The sequence below is a fragment of the Oncorhynchus mykiss genome, chromosome 2 (genome assembly GCF_013265735.2).
Source record: "Oncorhynchus mykiss isolate Arlee chromosome 2, USDA_OmykA_1.1, whole genome shotgun sequence".
Classification (NCBI taxonomy): Eukaryota; Metazoa; Chordata; class Actinopteri; order Salmoniformes; family Salmonidae; genus Oncorhynchus; species Oncorhynchus mykiss.
In genome coordinates, this window is record NC_048566.1 from 67,907,488 (window position 1) to 67,928,565 (window position 21,078).

Consider the following 21,078-nt stretch of genomic DNA (forward strand, 5'->3'; position numbering starts at 1 on the left):
AGGTGGCCATGACTTGTATAAAGCAGGCAGAAAGGAATCGAGACATTCAGTTACATTCAGTGAACGTTAAAATGGGCAAAATTTGTGACATAAGCGAATTTGAGTGTAGTATGATCGTCGGTGCCAGGCACGCCGGATCCAGTATCTCAGAAATGGCCGCCCTCCTGGGCTTTTCATGCACAACAGTGTCTAGGGTTTCCTGAGAAAACATCCGGTCAGTGGCAGTCCTGTGGGCGAAAACAGCTTGTTGGTGAGAGAGGTTGAAAGAGAATGGTAAGAATCGTGCAAGCTAATAGGCGGGCGACAAACAGACAAATAACAGGGCAGTACAACAGTGGTGTGCAGAATGGCATCTTGGAACGCACAACTCGTCGATCCTAGTCACGGATGGGCTACTGCAGCGGATTACCACACATCTAAAAACAAGAAGAAGCAGCTCCACTGGGCACACGATCATCAACACTGGACAATTGAGGAGTGGAAAAACATTTCCTGGTCTGATGAATCCTGGATCCTGTTGTATCATGCTGATGGCAGAGTGACAATTTGGCATAAGCAGGCTGTTCTGGAAGTAAAGGGGGGTCCGACCCGGTACTAGATGGATGTACCTAATAAACTGGCTGTTGAACGTATAGGATCATGGTATCTAGCCATTTAGTTCACGTTCGCCGTCTATCTAAAAATATATCTATGGGTTGTATTCGATTATGGAGAGTGAATTAAATAGTTTATTTGTCATCTTGCTAGTTAGTTATCTAGTTGTGGCTATCTGGCTAGTATCACCAAGGGCTTTCTTCAGCAATAGCAACAGTAGCACAGATAGCTAGACCATAAAACAACACACACGGACATGCATTGCCCAACAACACTAGTGCCACCTTATGGTTTGGAGTATTTTAAGGCTGGCTGATTACTTCAAGGTCTCTGCTGTGTGACACTCTGTTCAGACGTGCTAAGTGTTGTCGGCAGGCAGACGTTTGACAATCCTACCAGTGTGTCTGAACCTTAAGAGATGACAGTCCTAAACACACTGGCTCCACTGATACCACAGACATTAATTTGCTGGGTGGCTGCTTGGCTTGAAGGACAGATAATTAGGCATTGTGGGATTGAAACGCTCCCGGAGTTGTGAACAGTAGTGGGTCTGTGCTGTGAGAGACCCAGACGACTGTGTGAGGAAATCCTAATGGTACAGACAAGCCACCATTATACTACAAATTACCTGCCAGCATTAGTGTCACCCTCGGCCCAATCATTTTCTCTCCTGGATCAATCTGTGCTCTGGCCTCCCTAGTCCTCCATGGAGGCCTGTCTTGGCAATTAGGTATTGATTTTGTTTGCCTTTTATTTTCTGAGCCTGATGACCCAACACCCCTGCAGTCTCTCAGCTCTTCTGCTCCGTGTTCAGTTGTGACAGGCAGGAGACGCAGAAATGTCTCAGTCAGATGGTGAACTACATGGGAGGAAGTTGGGCTGCACCGATTAGGCTGCAGTAGAGAGATCAGTTAAACATCGAACCCAGCGTGACTGTGGATAAGTCTGGACAATGGGTCATTAAGAAGAGCATATCTGGACACTCCAGAGTATCCTCACATGGGAGTTAATTGGATAATGGGATAGTGCTATTTGATTTAGCATCATTGCATGGAGTGTCAATGAATGGTTTGTAATGGATGGTATGTTCTGCTGTTAGATGATGAAATGTGTTATTTTTTATTTTATTTCACCTTTATTTAACCAGGTAGGCTAGTTGAGAACAAGTTCTCATTTGCAACTGCGACCTGGCCAAGATAAAGCAAAGCAGTGTGACACAGACAACAACACAGAGTTACACATGGAGTAAACAATAAACAAGCCAATAACACAAACAAGTCAATGACACAGTAGAGAAAAGAAAGTCTATATACAGTGTGTGCAAAAGGCATGAGGAGGTAGGCAATAAATAGGCCATAGGAGCGAATAATTACAATTTAGCAGATTAACACTGGAGTGATAAATGAGCATATGATGATGTGCAAGTAGAGATACTGGTGTGCAAAAGAGCAGAAAAGTAAATGAAATAAAAACAGTATGGGGATGAGGTAGGTAGATTGGGTGGGCTATTTACAGATGGACTATGTACAGCTGCAGTGATCGGTTAGCTGCTCAGATAGCAGATGTTTAAAGTTGGTGAGGGAAATACAAGTCTCCAACTTCGTTCCAGTCACTGGCAGCAGAGAACTGGAAGGAAAGGCAGCCAAATTAGGTGTTGGCTTTGGGGATGATCAATGACATATACCTGCTGGAACGTGTGCTACGGGTGGGTGTTGTTATCGTGACCAGTGAACTGAGATAAGGCGAAGCTTTACCTAGCATAGACTTATAGATGACCTAGAGCCAATGGGTCTGGCGACGAATATGTAGCGAGGGCCAGCCGACTAGAGCATACAGATCGCAGTGGTGTGTGGTATAAGGTGATTTGGCAACAAAATGAATGGTACTGTGATAGACTGCATCCAGTTTGCTGAGTAGAGTGTTGGAAGCTATTTTGTAGATGACATCGCCGAAGTCGAGGATCGGTAGGATAGTCAGTTTTACTAGGGTAAGTTTGGCGGCGTGAGTGAAGGAGGCTATGTTGCGAAATAGAAAGCCAATTCTAGATTTGATTTTGGATTGGAGATGTTTAATATGAGTCTGGAAGGAGAGTTTACAGTCTAGCCAGACACCTAGGTATTTATAGTTGTCTACATATTCTAGGTCGGAATCGTCCAGGGTGGTGATGCTAGTCAGACGGGCGGGTGCGGGCAGCGAACGGTTGAAAAGCATACATTTGGTTTTACTAGCATTTAAGAGCAGTTGGAGGCCATGGAAGGAGTGTTGTATGGCATTGAAGCTCGTTTGGAGGTTAGTTAGCACAGTGTCCAAGGAAGGGACCGAAGTATACAGAATGGTGTCGTCTGCGTAGAGGTGGATCAGGGAATTGCCCGCAGCAAGAGTGACATATTTGATATATACAGAGAAAAGAGTCGGCCCGAGAAATGAACCCTGTGGTACCCCCATAGACACTGCCACATGTGGTACCCCCATAGACACTGCCACACAGGTCCGGACAACATGCCCTCCGATTTGACACGCAAATGTTAGTGGATGGAGCACAAGTGTACACGAGAGCTTTGCCCTGACCATTTATTTGTGGAAGTGAGTGTGTTTCTTTCTCTCTCTCTCTCAGGTTACAACACACATCCGCCACAGTCCTCAACACAGATGCCCCTCAGGGGTGCGTGCTCAGTCTCCTCCTGTACTCCCTGTTCACTCATGACGGCGCGGCCAGGCACGACTTCAACACCATTATTAAGTTTGTCGATGACACAACAGTGGTAGGCCTGATCACCGACAACGACGAGACAGCCTATAGGGAGGAGGTCAGAGACCTGGCCGTGTGGTGCCAGGACAACAAACTCTCCCTCACCGTGATCAAGAAAAAGGAGATGTTTGTAAACTACAGGAAAAAGAGGACCGAGCATGCCCCCATTCTCATCGACGGGGCTGCAGTGGAGCAGGTTGAGAGCTTCAAGTTCCTTGGTGTCCACATCACCAACAAACTAACATGTTCTAAGCACACCAAAACAGTTGTGAAGAGGGCACAACAAAACCTATTCCCACCTCAGGAAACTGAAAAGATTTGGCATGGGTCCTCAGATCATCAAAAGGTTCTACAGCTGCACCATCGAGAGGATCTGGACTGGTTGCAATACTGTCTGATATGGCAACTGCTCGGCCTCCGACCGCAAGGCACTACAGAGGGTACTGCAAAAGGCCCAGGACATCACTGGGGCCAAGCTTCCTACAATCCAGGACCTCTATACCAGCCAATGTCAGAAAAAAGCCCTACAAATAGTCAAAGACTCCAGCCACCCTAGTCATAGACTGTTCTCTCTGCTACCACACGGCAAGTGGTACCGGATCACCAAGTCTAGGTCCAAAACAGCTTCTACCCCAAGCCATAAGACTCCTGAACATCTAATCAAATGGCTACCCAGACTATTTGCATTGCATTTTGTTTCATTACAACCTGTAATTTAAATAGATTTTTATTTGGATTTTATGTCATGGAGATACACAAAATAGTCCAAATTGCTGAAGTGAAAAAAAATCAAATAAACATGTTTAAAAAAAATGCTATGAAACCCCTAAATACGATCTTGTGCAACAAATTACAGTCAAAGTCACATAATTAGTTAAATAAATTCCACCTGTGTGCAATCTAGGTGTCACATGATCTGTCACACGATCTCAGTATTTATACACCTGTTCTGAATGTCCCCAGAGTCTGCAACACCACTAAGCAAGGGGCACCACCAAGCAAGCGGCGCCATGAAGACCAAGGAGCTCTCCAAACAGGTCAGGGACAAAGTTGTGGAGAAGTACACATCAGGGTTGGGTTAGAAAAAAAATATCTGAAACTTTGAACATCCCACGGAGCACCATTAAATTCACTATTAAATCATGAAAAGAATATGGCACCACAACAAACCTGCCAAGAGAGGGCCGCCCACCAAAACACACAGACCAGGCAAGGAGGGCATTAATCAGAAAGGCAACAAAGAGACCAAAGATAACCCTGAAGGAGCTGCCAAGCTCCACAGCAGAAATTGGAGTATCTGTCCATAGGACCACTTTAAGTCATACACTCCACAGAGCTGGGCTTTACGGAAAAGAGTCCAGAAAAAAATCCATTGCTTAAAGAAAAAAATAAGAGGCATGTGGGATACTCCCCAAACATATGGAAGAAGGTACTCTGGTCAAATGAGACTAAAATTGAACTTTTTACCCATCAAGGAAAACGCTATGTCTAGCGCAAACCCAACACCTCACATTACCCCGAGAGCACCATCCCCACAGTGAAGCATGGTGGTGGCAGCATCATGCTGTAGGGATGTTTTTCATTGGCAGGGACTGGGAAACTGGTCAGAATTGAAGGAATGATGGATGGGGCTAAATACAGGGAAATTCTTGAGGGAAACCTGTTTCAGTCTTCCAGAGATTTGAGACTGGGACGGAGGTTCACCTTCCAGCAATGACCCTAAGCATACTGCTAAAGCAACAATTGGGTGGTTTAAGGGGAAACATTTAAATGTATTGGAATGGCCTAGACCTCAATCCAATTGAGAATCTGAGGTATGACTTAAAGATTGCTGTACACCAGCGGAACCCATCCAACTTGAAGGAGATGGAGCAGTTTTGCCTGAAAGAATGGGCAAAAATCCTAGTGGCTAGATGTGCCAAGCTTATAGAGACATACCCCAAGAGACTTGCAGCTGTAATTGCTGCAAAAGGTGGCTCTACAAAGTATTGCCTTTGGGGGGGTGAATAGTTAGGCACGCTCAAGTTTTCATTTTATATGATTTGATTTGATATAGAAAAACACCCCTAACACTGAATTCTGAACGCAAATAGACAATGGAGATGTGCCTTTGATTCCAAACAGAAGATGAAGATGTAAATGTATAAGGCTATGCCAAGGAATTGTAGCAAGGCAGACCAACTATTCCAAGGCTGTCAAAAAAGAGGGGGTGCTTGGGAGAAGAAAGGAGAAGAAATTGAGAGAGTAAAGCCTTGGGGCATGTATAGCAGAGAGAGAGGATTAAGATAGAGGGGAAAATAGTCAAAAAGAAACAGAAAAGGAGTGGGTAAGTAAACAGAAGGGGGAGAAAGGCTTGTCAGGAGGGCTCAGGGTTGCTCAGTTTGCACAGAAATGTCAGAAACGGTGTGACATTGTCCCGTGCAGCCTCCCCTGATGGCTGCAGTCCCCCACAACAGAGACAAACACACCACACTGCCACCACACACTGCTACACAGACCTCCTTACTGAATTCCTATATCCATACAGTAAAACACACACAAATCCAATTTGCATAATTTCCATGGTAGTTTAGAGGGCTTGTTTAGGGAAATGATGCTTCTATGGTATAGTTAAGTTATTCTTGAAGCAAAATGGCATGGAATATTGCAGAACAAATGCAGGTTAAAGGGTGAGGTAAATAAAATAAGGCAAAGCACAGAAACATGATTGGTGCTCACACATTGTTATCCAAATCACACACACATAAGAAAAACACAAATACACTCATGTATAGGCAGCGTTTTACATGAATGTAAAGTATGGGAGAGTTAAGGTTAGCCCTGGTGGCGTGTGGTCCAGGGGCCATATTACTGACAGGCCAGGACAGACTGGGAGTCCAAGACCCGTCCACCTCTGTGATTAATGAGGCAGGGGTCAGGGGACAAATGCTGAGTTCCTGATTAGGAAGGTATTGGCAGAGGGCATAAATATGGGACTGATCCCACATAGACAGCTACACTGCAACTGTGCACCTACATGAAAAAATACTGTAGTGTATAATATAGTTGGAATACTTTAATATTCACTGTAGTATTTTGCAGACATTACTGTAGTATTCACTGTAGTGTTTTTTGCAGACTTTAGTATTTAGTGTAGTATACTATAAAATACTACAGTATACTGTAGTATTTACTCTAGTGTTTTTGCAGACTGCAGTAAAGTATAATGTAGTATTTACTGTAGTATTTTAGCAAACTGTTGTCATGTCCTGACCATAGAGAGTCCTTATTTTCTATGGTGGAGTAGGTCAGGGCGTGACTGGGAGGTTAGTCTAGTTTATTATTTCTATGAGGGGTTCTAGTTTTGTTTTTCTATGTTGGTGATTTTGTATGATTCCCAATTAGAGGCAGCTGGTTCATTGTCTCTAACTGGGGATCATATTTAGATAGCCTTTTTTCCACCTGTGTTTGTGGGATATTATTTTGAGTTAGTGTACGTAGCACCTCTGTAGTCACGGTTCGTTGTTAGTTTCTTGTTTTGTTTTATAGTTTCACTTTAATCAATTATGTGGAATTGTAATCACGCTGCGCCTTGGTCCTTCTCTACAAACGAGCGTGACAACTGTAGTATACTATAGTGTTTTTGGGTACATTACTGTCGCATTTACTAAAGTGTTTCTGTTTTTTAACTGGAGAAATACTATTTTCCATTACCTGTAGTTAGACAGGTAAGTAGGTAGCTAGGACTGGATTCTGAATGGATATTTCCGAGCTTCTGCTCTTTTCTATTACAAGTAGGGAACACAATATATGGTCTATACTTGGCATGTTAGTTTCTCACTTACAGGTGGCACAAATTGGGTTATGGAGAAGGAGAATTGGCAGGGTATATACAAATACTGTAGTATTTACTATAGTTTTAAAAAAAATGTTGTGGACTGTAGGGTTTTGTGGATAATACTGTAGTATTTACCATAGTATTCAACAGTATACTACAACATTCTATACTAAGTACTACAGATGATTGAGGGATACTACAGTGTGTAGTATACTACAGTTTACTACAGAAGTCTATAGAAATACTATAGTATTCTATGGAAAACGGTAGTATTTTCTATGTGGCCACCTTGCCTGATGCCGCCTCTCAGGAGCAGGGGCAAATGCCACAAAATGTATCTCATTACATTTGATGGACAGAGAATGTATCCCCCTGCCCCCCCCCCCCCCCCCCCCCCCCCCCCAGTCCACACCAACCATGAGCAGTGCAGCAGTGAAGTGAGAGCAGGGATTGAATTGACTCCTCTGTACATCATCAGTCCTATCCCTCATTTCAATTTGATTTACCATGGCAACTGCTCCAAAGAGATGTCAGATGAAGACATAGTGAAATTAAATCAAGACCAGAGTGTCTATGAAACATATAATTGCAAATAAAACAAATCAGCATCCATCTTATTAAACCGAGTCACGGGAGGACCTGAATGTACTTTGTAGATAAAAATTGAATCCAAACTAGGCAGAAAATGAGTTCTGAAAAGTGAATGCAGCTGAGTTTGCGAAACCTTGAGTTAACTTGTCTCCGTAAACGGATTCAGACTTAAAACTAAGATGATTCATCTGTATTTTGGCCTAAACCTCCATAACCCAATAAAACCTAGCCTGCTGGGTATTTGTCATATTCCTGAATCCCACACAATTCGCTGCGAGGCTTTAAGCCATAACTTTACAAAGAGCTACAGGGAACTCTAAAATAATTCCATCATTTGGCCCTTTGGCTATTAGAAAAACCTGCTTTGGTTCACAATATTAGTTCTATGTGCAACCAAAAGCCCTGTGCCTACTGTTTTATAGCCCCGGTGATAGCTAGCACATCATTATGCTTTCATTAGCCTAGCTGTAAAGATCCATACAGCCAAACACTGCAGTTGAAGACTTTTGTCACCATGGGGAATAACACTGTGTTACTCTACTGACTGTGTGATTAATGTCTCTTGCCTGACGACTTTTCAGCCTTATCTGCTGCTGCTGCAGCTGCTACTGAGTGTTATGTACAGTATATTTGTTTGTGTGCTAATGATATGAGCACAAGTCAGCTCTTTACAGAGTTCGGTCCTGATATCATCTCTGCTCTGTCTCATTACCCTTTTGTGTTGTGCAAACTCACTGTCTCTGTCTTTCTTTCGCTATCTCTCTCACACACTAATACTGACACGCGATTACACACCCACTAACACATACGCACACGCACAGGAGGGTGAGGTCCTCTGTGACTGGTGTAAGCCAGAAGTGTTTGAGGTTGTCACGGTAACCAGCCCAGAGAGGTTGAGGAGCGAATGAGGACAAGGGACCAGACCCGGGATAGCAGAGCAGCAGAGCCAGCAGGAGAACAGAGGAAAAAGTTCAGACCTCCAAAGGCTCTGCTCTGTTTCCCTGACATTTTTTATTTATTTCTGCAGCACACAGAAGAGGAGAGGAGAAAGGAGATGTCATCCACTCTCCAAATGGTCTGCTTCCTGTGTGAGTCATTAAACAACATACACACAACAACAATAGTCCCGTAAAATGAAAAAAAGGAATGAAAGCTCAAATGATGATGCTCACCTTTCTATGGTCACCTTGTCTGACAAGGTGTATTATTCTGACACATTAATGGGGGGAAAACATGTTTTTCTTCAGAGATTCTTGATGAATATTTTTCAAAGTTCAGTCTATGTGGATGTTTTTCAAAATTGAGGATACAGTCAATTCTGTTCTTAAGTACGGAACACAAATAATCAATATGCCACCATAATTACTCCTGCATTTTCCTGACCCTTTTTTGTCCTCTCAGCTGCTTTCAGCTCGTCTCAGACATCAGACCACCATTAATGCAGCAATATGAAGTCGGGTCAAAGAATGGTCAGAGCTGACAGTGGCAGTAGGCTGATGATGACACTGCATCACTATCTTCATACCAGCTTTCCCTTAACCGTGGTCATCTTCACTAGGAACTAAAATGAAGCAAATTACCCAAAAGGTGGAGGGATTAATCAGTGCAATTTTTTTGCACTGATTAATACGACCCTGGTCAACACTGCCATAGATAAGCAGAGTGGGTACCGCCACCTACCAGTAGGTGAGCCCTCCAGCACCTCCCCAGCGTAGCGGGTCTCCTTGAAGATGGGCCTGTTGTCATTCTGGTCATTGACGTCCACCAGCAGGGCTACAGGACCCTCCACCAGCTTCCCACTCAGGTCTGTCACAGACACCTCCAGCTGCAGACAGGACACACAGGGGTCAAAGGTCAGGACAGGAGTTCAGTTATACAGCTGGTATGACAAGGTTTATACAGAATGACATTCATTTAGACAGGTGAAAGCATAGAATACCTGATTGTCTGTTACATGTCTGAGAGATAAATGTATCGGAAAAAGCGCAATTCAATCAAAAACTAGTCTATATTGTATGAACAAGAGTAGTTTATGTACTTATCCTCGGACTCAAACACACACACACACACACACACACACACACACACACACACACACACACACACACACACACACACACACACACACACACACACACACAGGTAGCACATAAAACAGTAACTACAATATTTCACCATTCTTAAAAGAACTGTAAACTATGTAAAGAGTGGTGAATCGCGCCTATCGAGTACTACTCATTTGTCTGTTCTCTCTCTCTTTCCCAACACTACAGCAGCAGAGACTATAATTTTATGAATAGATGGACAGTGATAAAAGTTAACGGCCATCATTTTAATCTCTCAACCAGCAGGAGAAACGAGTGCTAGCAAGTTCCTGTTCCTGACTTGAGCAGATGGATCTGGTGTTAGTGACCTGTGCTGCTCTGTCATGTTACTGAGGAGCAGACACAATGAGAGGACACATTAGGCCTGCCCTCAGATATGAAGAGGTCCTACAAAGCTTCAAACCACAGGAGCTTGACGATAGCATGGTTGTCCTACGATTATTTTGCCTACAACCTTCCCACAATGTTCTGGGAATGGTACAAGACACCCAGGTAGAAGATAGCGTTCTGAGAACCATATGTTTCTTAGGTGGGAATTTCAGTATTTCAGCATAACGTTTCCTACACGTTTCCTTGTGGTTTTATTTAAAGTAATGTTCTAAAATTGATCAAAGAACATTATGAAACAATGTTCTTCTGTGGGAATTTCAGTACTTCAGCATAACGTTTCCTACAGGTGTTTCCTCATGTTCTCAGAACATTAAGAAAACTTTCCAAAAAACATTTGCGAAAAAACATTTGTAACATTGAAAGAACCTTCTAAGAAAAAATAAAAATATATACATTCCGTTCTCAACAAAACTCTCTCTATCCTCTGTGTGATCACGCTCTCTGTGGCCGATGTGAGTAAGACCTTTAAACAGGTCAACAATCACAAAGCCGCAGGGCCAGACAGATTACCAGGACGAGTACTGCGAGCATGCGCTGACCAACTGGCAGGTGTCTTCACTGACATTTTCAACCTCTCCCTGTCCGAGTCTGTAATACCAACATGTTTCAAGCAGATCACCATAGTGCCTGTGCCCAAGAACACGAAGGTAACCTGCCTAAATGACTACCGACCCTTAGCACTCACGTCTGTAGACATGAAGTGCTTTGAAAGGCTGGTCATGGCTCACATCAACACCATTATCCCAGAAACCCTAGACCTACTCCAATTTGCATACCGCCCGAACAGATCCACAGACGATGCAATCTCTATTGCACTCCACACTGCCCTTTCCCACCTGGACAAAAGGAACACCTACACTACAGTTCAAAAATTTGGGGTCACTTACAAATGTCCTTGTTTTTAAAGAAAAGCTATTTTTTTGTCCATTTAAATAACATGAAATTGATCAGAAATACAGTGTAGACATTGTTAATGTTGCAAATGACTATTGTAGCTGGAAATGGCAGATTTGTAATGGAATATCTACATAGGCGTACAGAGGCCCATTAACAGCAACCATCACTACTGTGTTCCAATGGCACGTTGTGTTAGCTAATCCAAGTTTATCATTTTAAAAGGCTAATTGATCATTAGAAAACCCTTTTGAAATGATGTTAGCCCAGCTGAAAACTCTTGTCCTGATTAAAGAAGCAATAAAACTGGCCTTCTTTAGACTAGTTGAGTATCTGGAGCATCAACATTTGTGGGTTCGATTACAGGCTCAAAATGGCCAGAAACAAAGAACTTTCTTCTGAAACTCATCAGTCTATTCTTGTTCTGAGAAATGAAGGCTATTCCATCCGAGATATTGCAGAGGAACTGAAGATCACGTACAACTGGCAGCTTCATTAAATAGTGCCCGCAAAACACTAGTCTCAACTTCAACAATGAAGAGGCGACTCCAGGATGCTGGCCTTCTAGGCAGAGTTCCTCTGTCCAGTGTCTGTGGTGTTTTGCCCATCTTAATATTTTCTTTTTATTGGCCAGTCTGAGATATGGCTTTTTCTATGCAACTCTGCCTAGTAGGCCAGCATCCCGGGGTCGCCTCTTCACTGTTGAAGTTGCCATACAGTATATACACATTTCACATTATAAATCAGACCTGTAGTCAAATTGTGCATGTGTGAATGAGCATGAACTAAAACTCTGCCTGAATTAACGCCCATCATTCACCTTTTATGGTGACAATATCGCCATTATTGGCTGTAAACTTTGGTAGTATTGGAATTAGGCCAAGACAGTATATCTAGCTGATGTTCTGAAAGAGCTGCAAAATCTGGAACCCTACAAATCAGCCGGGCTAGACAATCTGGATCCTTTCTTTCTAAAATGATCTAACCGAAATGGTTGGAACCCCTATTACTAGCCTGTTCAACCTCTCTTTCGTGTCGTCTGAGATTCCCAAAGATCGGAAAGCAGCTGCGGTCATCCCCCTCTTCAAAGGGGTGGACACTCTTGACCCACACTGCTACAGACCTATATCTATCCTACTCTGCCTTTCTAAGGTCTTCGAAAGCCAGGTCAACAAACAGATTACCGACCATTTCGAATCCCACGGCACCTTCTCCGCTATGCAGTCTGGTTTCAGAGCTGGTCAAGGGTGCACCTCAGCCACGCTCAAGATCCTAAACGATATCTTAACCGCCATCGATAAGAAACAATACTCTGCAGCCATATTCATTGACCTGGCCAAGGCTTTCGACTCTGTCAATCACCACATTCTCATCGGCAGACTCGATAGCCTTGGTTTCTCAAATGATTGCCTCGCCTGGTTCACCAACTACTTCTCTGATAGAGTTCATTGTGTCAAATCGAAGAGCCTGTTGTCCGGGCCTCTGTGGGGGTGCCACAGGGTTCAAATCTTGGGCCGACTCTCTTCTCTGTATACATCAATGATGTCGCTCTTGCTGCTGGTGAGTCTCTGATCCACCTCTACGCAGACGACACCATTCTGTATACTTCTGGCCCTTCTTTGGACACTGTGTAAACAACCCTCCAGACGAGTTTCAATGCCATACAACTCTCCTTCTGTGGCCTCCAACTGCTCTTAAATACAAATGAAACTAAAAACATGCTCTTCAACCGATCGCTGCCTGCACCTGCACCTGACTTAGAATATGTGGACAACTACAAATACCTAGGTGTCTGGTTAGACTGTAAAATCTCCTTCCAGACTCACATCAAACATCTCCAATCCAAAGTTAAATCTAGAATTGTCTTCCTATTTCGCAACAAAGCATCCTTCACTCATGCTGCCAAACATACCCTCGTAAAACTGACCATCCTACCGATCCTCAACTTTGGTGATGTCATTTACAAAATAGCCTCCAATACCCTACTCAATAAATTGGATGCAGTCTATCACAGTGCCATTCGTTTTGTCACCAAAGCCCCATTCACTACCCACCACTGCAACCTGTACGCTCTCGTTGGCTGGCCCTTGCTTCATACTCGTCGCCAAACCCACTGGCTCCAGGTCATCTACAAGACCCTGCTAGGTAAAGTCCCCCCTTATCTCAGCTCGCTGGTCACCACAGCAGCACCCACCTGTAGCACGCGCTCCAGCAGGTATATCTCTTTGGTCACCCCCAAAACCAATGATTCCTTTGGCCGCCTCTCCTTCCAGTTCTTTGCTGCCAATGACTGGAACAAACGCCAAAGATTACTGCACCTGTACATAGCCCATCTATAATTTAGCCCAAACAACTAACTCTTCCCCTACTGCATTTATTTATTTTTCTCCTTTGCACCCCATTATGTTTATTTCTACTTTGCATATTCTTCCACTGCAAATCTACAATTCCAGTGTTTTACTTGCTATATTGTATTTACTTCACCACCATGGCCTTTTTTTTGCCTTTACCTCCCTTATCTCACCTCATTTACTCACATCGTATATAGACTTATTTTTCTACTGTATTATTGACTGTATGTTTGTTTTACTCCACGTGTTTTATCTTGGCCAGGTCGCAATTGTAAATGAGAACTTCTTCTCAACTTGTCTACCTGGTTAAATAAAGGTGAAATAAATAAATAAAAATTAAATCTAAAAGGAAATATCAATGGCGAACTTGATCAAATGTCTTTGGAGGTGTTGGCAGAATTGTTTTTGTTTTGCAGTGACATTTGCTGTATCGGACCGTTTCTGAAACACAAAAACAATTGCAAACTGCTGTGGACCTGTAAACAGATCGTTTGAATTCAATAATGTTTTGCATTGACTTTCTCCCAAACCTAAATGTGCTGCAATGCCCATGAATTCTCTGAAAAATGTTTGAACTACACTAGGCCTACTTACAGTGGTAGCCTACACACTTCAATGCAACATATCAACTGTCTGTTCACCTGCAAAATGTTACTGTAGCCTATGTTATAAACTACGCTCCCTTTCCGATGCATAGAGCAACAACTTGAAATTATAATAGCCTATCTAATAGGATCATTTAAATTAGAAATATGCATGGTCATTTGTTGTATGGCTACTTGGGGAACATGAACTCATCATGGCCAGAAATGGTGCAATGCTTATGATATATGTATTACCTTTATAAATGAGACATTGTCTCCTCGAGAAATGTGACATCACAGCTTATCTATTTACTACTGGGAAGTGGGTCCAGTTCAATGAGAGATGGGATGAATGGTAGCCTATCCTAACTTGTTGTAGACCTAATGACCATTTTGTACGAAACCATCAGTCAGATTATGGAATTTAAAGAATAATCAGAAATATATACTTTTTGGTTATGAATATGTCATCATATATTCCCCATTTGCACAAGGCTACTAGGCTACTTTTGCCTTCTTGCAACGCAATCCTTCAACCACTAGAAACTGCGTACGCATGGTCTAAAGTTTGTGGGAGGACAAGCACATTCTCATGTTTAGTTTTTTAAAAAATGCAAATTTTTGGGTGACAACTGGCACAAGCATGTTTTGTGCATACCCAACATGCATAAATGAGGCCCCTGGAGCTCCTGGAGACAGACTGTACGTAAGCCCCCAGTGCCGTGGTGCTTCTCATTAGTCTCTCTCTCTCTCTCTCTCTCTCTCTCTCTCTCTCTCTCTCTCTCTCTCTCTCTCTCTCTCTACTGCTCCCCAACCCCTCCCCCCCTCAAGACCCTCTACAGGCCTGTATCACTTATTCATGTATTCAACCTCTCCTAAAGGTGCAGTATGGGCCCGGCCTGGCATCCCCTCGCCGGGGGAATCTCTCCGGCTTAGCAGAGCACAGGCGAAACAAACAAATCCCAACATCTGACACAAACAAGCTGACTTTAATACTCAGAGTCAGAGTGTGAGCCCCAGACTCTTCTTAGTCAGGGACCACTTTTACATGCGTACAGTATTACGGAGAGTGGCTTATATCCCGCTTAAGGTCTTATTCTGGATAAACTGTTTACATACACTTTTGATATCCCGCTCACGAGGTTAAATGGAATAGTAACTGAAATGTGGACACTGACTGTAGGCCTATAACCTCTCACATGTAGCCTCATATAATATGACATTTTTGCAGTAAATTTATAAAACAAATATAAATTTTTTCTTGGGAACAGGGGTGGAGAAATATGATTTCTTTCATTCAGTGTCTCTTGAAAAAATGTGAATGCGCGTGTAACTTGTTATCTTTGACACTGTTATGCAAGCAGAGAATTTCAATCACATAAAATATGTACCCAAGACGAACAGTTCTTACCAGAACTGCGTTCCATCGATTTCTCAGCTTTCATTTGCTTAAAACAATCTTTCTACTGTTTTGGAATTATTGCATTTTCTCGCAGGTCCTTAAACTAAACAGACAACTTTACCGGTGTTAACTAGATTACCAATGCATTCATTCTATCAATGTAAGGTGTTATTCTGGTGAGCATTACTTTATTTAGTCTTCTGGGGCAACAATTTATGACAGAAGATAAGCTGCATGTCTCAAACTATAGTTGACAAACAAATGTCGGAAATTATAATATGGCCTAAATTATAAGGTATAGCCTACTATTTAAATATTTAAATTATCTGTTTGGCAATCAGATGAAAACATCATCACACAACACCCAGGATATGAGAAACTGAGCTTGTGCAGATTGCAAAAACAACAGTAAATGGGATAAGATGTTTACATGCCACAGTATCCGGTCTTAGATCAGCATGTCCCAGGCATCTTATCCGGGTTTCTCATAATCGGGACACACGCTTTTTTGGGTTATTTTAAACAGTTTATGATGTTTATTTGCGTCGACTCAAAAATGGAATACTTGAGTATCCTGAATAACAACGGGATATTGGTGGGCATGTAAATGTGGTCATTGTGCCTGAGCATTCAAATCCACCCGTCGACCAAGCGATTTAACATCTTTAATCCGTCGTCCACTTCAACGCTGAAGAGTAAAAGTTTATATGGAGAGCTACTCATTATGCTCATTGCACTCTGCCCTGTCTTAAGATATACGATTCTGTCTTAAGAAGACATCATGTGAAAGTGTTACATCCCAGACTGGATCAGTGTCATTTCAACAGATGAACATAAGGAGCTGCTCTCAAACATAACATAATTTGTGTCATTCTAACATCACCTTTGTCTACCCTATCACACAATAAGCAAATGAATGCCCCTTCTTCCTCTCTGCTGTCCAATAGGAATAGCTAACAGGATAATTCCCCAGAAAGACCAGACCAAAGGTATCCATCACAGAGAGTGGTGTCGGTGCTCTACTCCTCTCTTATCTAGCATATTAGCTGCTCCTGCTCCCCTCAGTATCAGTAATGCATGACACCACTCCCCCGCTTTATCACACAGGTCATCCTCTCTCCCTCTATCTCCAATGGTGGGCCCCAGGCCCAGAGAACAAGGCATAATGGTAGTAATGACAGAGATGCAAGTAAAGTGAGAGAGTTAGGGGTTAGAGGCCTAATGGCCCTATAGATCATCAACTCCTCTTCTCACTTCTTGGCGGTGTAGTCGTTGGGGAAGCAGCAGCACACAGACAGACTACAGTACAGTAGCAGGGTATTTATGAGGGGCCATTTCCTCTACCTCTGTCTTCATCAGCGAAACTGCTGACTCTCAACTAATGGTGCTCACACGAGAAAACTCACAATCTTCTCCAGCAAACCATGTCCCACGCAAACACACAGGCAACAAACGTAAAAACATATAGGATATACACTACATTGACCAAAAGTATGTGGACACCTGCTCGTCGAACATCATATTCCAAAATCATGAGCATTAATATGGAGTTGGTCCCTCCTTTGCTGCCCTAACAGATTCCACCCTTCTGGGAAGGCTTTCCACTAGATGTTGGAACATTGCTGCAGGGATTTGCTTCCATTCAGCCACAGGAGCATTAGTGAGGTCGGGCACTGGCAGTCCAATGGTAGCAAGCTTGACACCACTCTAGCAGAAGCTTGGCATTGGTGCTCTTAGGCTTGTGTGCGTCTGCTCGGACATGGAAACTCATTTCATGAAGCTCCCGATGAGCAGTTGTTGTGCTGACGTTGCTTCCAGAGGCAGTTTGGTACCCGGTAGTGAGTGTTGCAACCGAGGACATGTTTTTTACACGCTACATGCTTCCGCTCTCGACAGTCACGATCTGTGAGCTTGTGTGGCCTACCACTTCCAAGTCACAACAACAGTACTTACAGTTGACTGGGGCAGCGCTAGCAGGGCAGAAATGTAACAAACTCACTTGTTGGTAAGGTGGCATCCTATAACGGTGCCACGTTGAAAGTCACTGAGCTCTTCAGTAAGGCCATTGTACTGCCAATGTTTGTGTATGGAGATTGCATGGCTGTTTGCTCGATGTTATACACCAGTCCAACGATGTTGAGTTAATAAATAATAATAAAAAGAAAAATAGTAACACACAAGAGTAGAGCTATATATAGGGAGTACCAGTACCGTAAAAAATTTTTATCCTGACAAGCATACACACACACACGCATACCCACACACAGTCCCACCTGCTCACAGATGCACACACACACACACACACAGTCGCACCTGCATACCCACACCCACACACGGTCCCACCTGCTCACAGATGCGCACACACACACACACACACACACACACACACACACACACACACACACACACACACACACACACACACACACACACACACACACACACACACACACACACACACACACACACACACACACACACACACAACATGAATAGGGTAACAGCTAAATTAGATAACACATTAATTTAGGGATATTTAGGGACACAAAAGGTTTCTTTCAGAGACAGGGATTTATAAACAGGCCCCCCTGTGAGTCCTATTGAAAGTCTCCCTGACATACACACCTCACAGCACGCCGTGTCTGAGTGACTAAGATAACATTAGCTGTGATCGAGGCACCTTACGTCTGATCATTGGAGAATGTATCACATCAACAGAGCCGTCATCTGCAATGGAGACAAAGAAAGCGTCTTACATAAGCCCGACTTCAAACACTGGCCTGTGAATACCGTATGCCTGTAACAACCTCAAACGTCACCTGCCCCTTAAAACACCTTTGTGTTGGCAGTCGCTCAGCGGCAGCCAACACACCTCAGCTAAATTACATAATTTACCTGTTGTTTTCAGCTATTCCCTTTCTTACATATATCTGACAGCTGATTACACTCTGTCAAGTGTACTTACTCTCACAGTTAAAGGCTGCTACACACCTTTTTTTTAACCCTTATTTTACCAGGTAAGTTGACTGAGAACACATTCTCATTTACAACAACAACCTGGGGAATAGTTAGAGGGGAGAGAAATGAGCCAATTGTAAACTGGGGATGATTAGGTGGCCACAATGGTATGAAGGCCAGATTGGGAATTTAGCTCTTACGATAAGTGCCATGGGATCTTCAGTGACCACAGAGAGTCAGGACACCCCGTTTAACATCCCACCCAAAAGACAGCACCCTACACAGGACAATATCCCCAATCACTGGATTGGGATATATATTTTCTGACCAGAGGAAAGGGAACCTGTTACATAACTTTCAGCAGCATCTAGTCTCCCATCCAGGGACAGACCAAGACCAACTCTGCTTAGCTTCACACACAAGCCAGCAGTGGGATGTAGGGTGGTATGCTGCTGGCATAAACTATGCAAGCGCAGTGACGGTGTGCCATTTTCTACATAGTTTTAAGTACTTTTGTGTGGCTCAAATATTTGGAACCGACCATATTGTGAAGGGTGTGTAGTGCCCTTTACACTGACTAAGTGAGCACTCCTGGTGCTGTACAGAGAAGCGCAATTAAATGCAGTGTACATAACTTATGTGTACTGCACTGCATTTCTTCCTTCCTCCCTTCCTTTCGTAAGCTCTTTTTGTCTTTCTTTCTTTCTTTCTTTGTCTGTCTTAATTAGTCTGACTGGAGCTATATCTCTGGCGAGGTGAGACGACCCTTCTGGCCGGTGGATGGCCATGTCATAGAGACTGTACTGGAGACTGTACTGGAGCACGGCTCCCTGCTTAATTTCCTCATCATTCTGAACCAGGGCCAGATTAATGAGAGAGACCAGTGAATTATGAGAGAGCTGAAGGCAACCACACCATCCACTGCTCACTGAAGTGTGTGACTGCACATCCATTATGTATATATACATTCATTATTCATACATACTCTGGGCATCAGATTCAACTCATCGCTTTACCTTCTACATATTATCAGGCGGTCTTCTTACGACAAGCATTTTTATTGGGCATTAGAACATTTGACCTTAGATCACCTGAGATTCTTATCTCTAAGTACTTGGAATAAGCGCTTGTCTGTAGCCCAGGACCTCTAATCGAGAGAACGTAAATCATAGGTGAAACCCTACGACAAGTCAGCTAAAGCAACGCAGTGAGACACGGCTTTGCATACTGCTGAATAAGTCAATTGAAGTAGAAGACAATAGAGAGACTACAATGATTGAAAATGTGATCAGTCCGTGCCAACAAACCCCGCATAACCTACAAAGCATTCATCAGAACCCAAGCATGGTAAGATTAACTTTCCAACTTTCACAAGGTAGGACAACACTTTTCCAAATGTGTAACCCTTCATCCTTCTCTTTTTCTTTCTCTCAAAGAGACACCTGGGACCATGAAACACATGTTGCTCCCTTAGTCTCTCACATGTTCGGTAGGGTTGACTGAATTAGCACACCCATGCGTCGCCATGGCACGTGCCCAAGTAGCATCTCAGAGTGGATGAAAGCCTGTGGCCACAGAGGAATAGAGCAGGATGCTGCATATGCAGGAGCTTATAGCACATAAGAACTGTAGCCTACCGTACATTCAGTCCCTTTATGCTCCTGGGGATAACTAGATCACTTCTTAAAGCCCAAGGGTCAACATTAATGGAGAATTCTAGGAAAGAAAATGTACTGTAATTTAATACACTGAAAATACAGTCATTGGGCATTCTTGGCTAAATCTGCATGCTGAATGACTGGTAATGCTCTCTGCAAGCTTGTGGTTCCCTGAGAAAACGAGTCAAAGGCAGTGAGAGAACTTCACAGTTCAAACTAAATCAATGACAGGCACGCTGGCCTAATTTCCCAGTGCCATTCCTGAGAGGGAGGCAGTTAGCTACCATGGGAAGCCCAGTGGCTCTGCATTGCATTCTGTACACAACTCTGTGCTTGTTAAGAAAATGAGGTATCGGTTTCTGTCGCGGATCACTCTAAATATTTCCTCAAGTTGCAAATTGGTATGTTTGTAAGAGGAGGCAGTGATTTCATTTGGAGGGAAATTACTTATTAAAGGCAGGGAGAATGAGAGAAGATGGTCTTCTCTCGCTGGGGAGAAAATTACACCCTGTGCACATCCCTGGCTGTCACATCCCCGCAAATGATCACTCTGAAGCCATTACACCATGTTTATTAGCTGAGCTGGCCGTGATTTCACAAACTGTGGAGATCAGACTACTCACCTCTCTCTTTCTCTCTCTCTCTCTGTCTCTCTTTCTCCCTCATTCTCTCTCTCTCTCGCTGTCTCTTTCTTTCTCTCTCCACCTTCTCTCTGAGTGGTTCGGTCTGTTTCTATTTCTCTATCTTTATCACTAAGAGACCAAAGATTTCACATTGAGCCATAAGAGGGCAATTCCACTGTAAAGGATCTAACAAAAACCTAACAAAAACCATTGGTTTCAAAGTTTAACAAACCATACAACTCTATGCACAATGACTACTTAAACAATTTACACAGTAAAATACATAAACTAATTTACTGGAAACTGAGCCGATGCAAAGTTTTGGAACAGAATTATAGTAAAATCTCTCTCAGTTTATTCTG

The 21,078-nt window shown here is 43.2% G+C and overlaps 1 protein-coding gene across 2 annotated transcripts in view; it reads right to left on the reverse strand.

Moving 5' to 3' along the window:
• cdh13 (cadherin 13, H-cadherin (heart)) overlaps positions 1 to 21,078 on the reverse strand; it is a 526,708-nt gene that overhangs the window by 241,302 nt on the left and 264,328 nt on the right. For both annotated transcript variants that reach the window (XM_036954055.1, XM_036954048.1), the window contains one exon: positions 9,432 to 9,576. In XM_036954055.1, the coding sequence (XP_036809950.1) occupies positions 9,432 to 9,576 (145 nt within the window). The remainder of the gene's footprint in view (positions 1 to 9,431; positions 9,577 to 21,078) is intronic.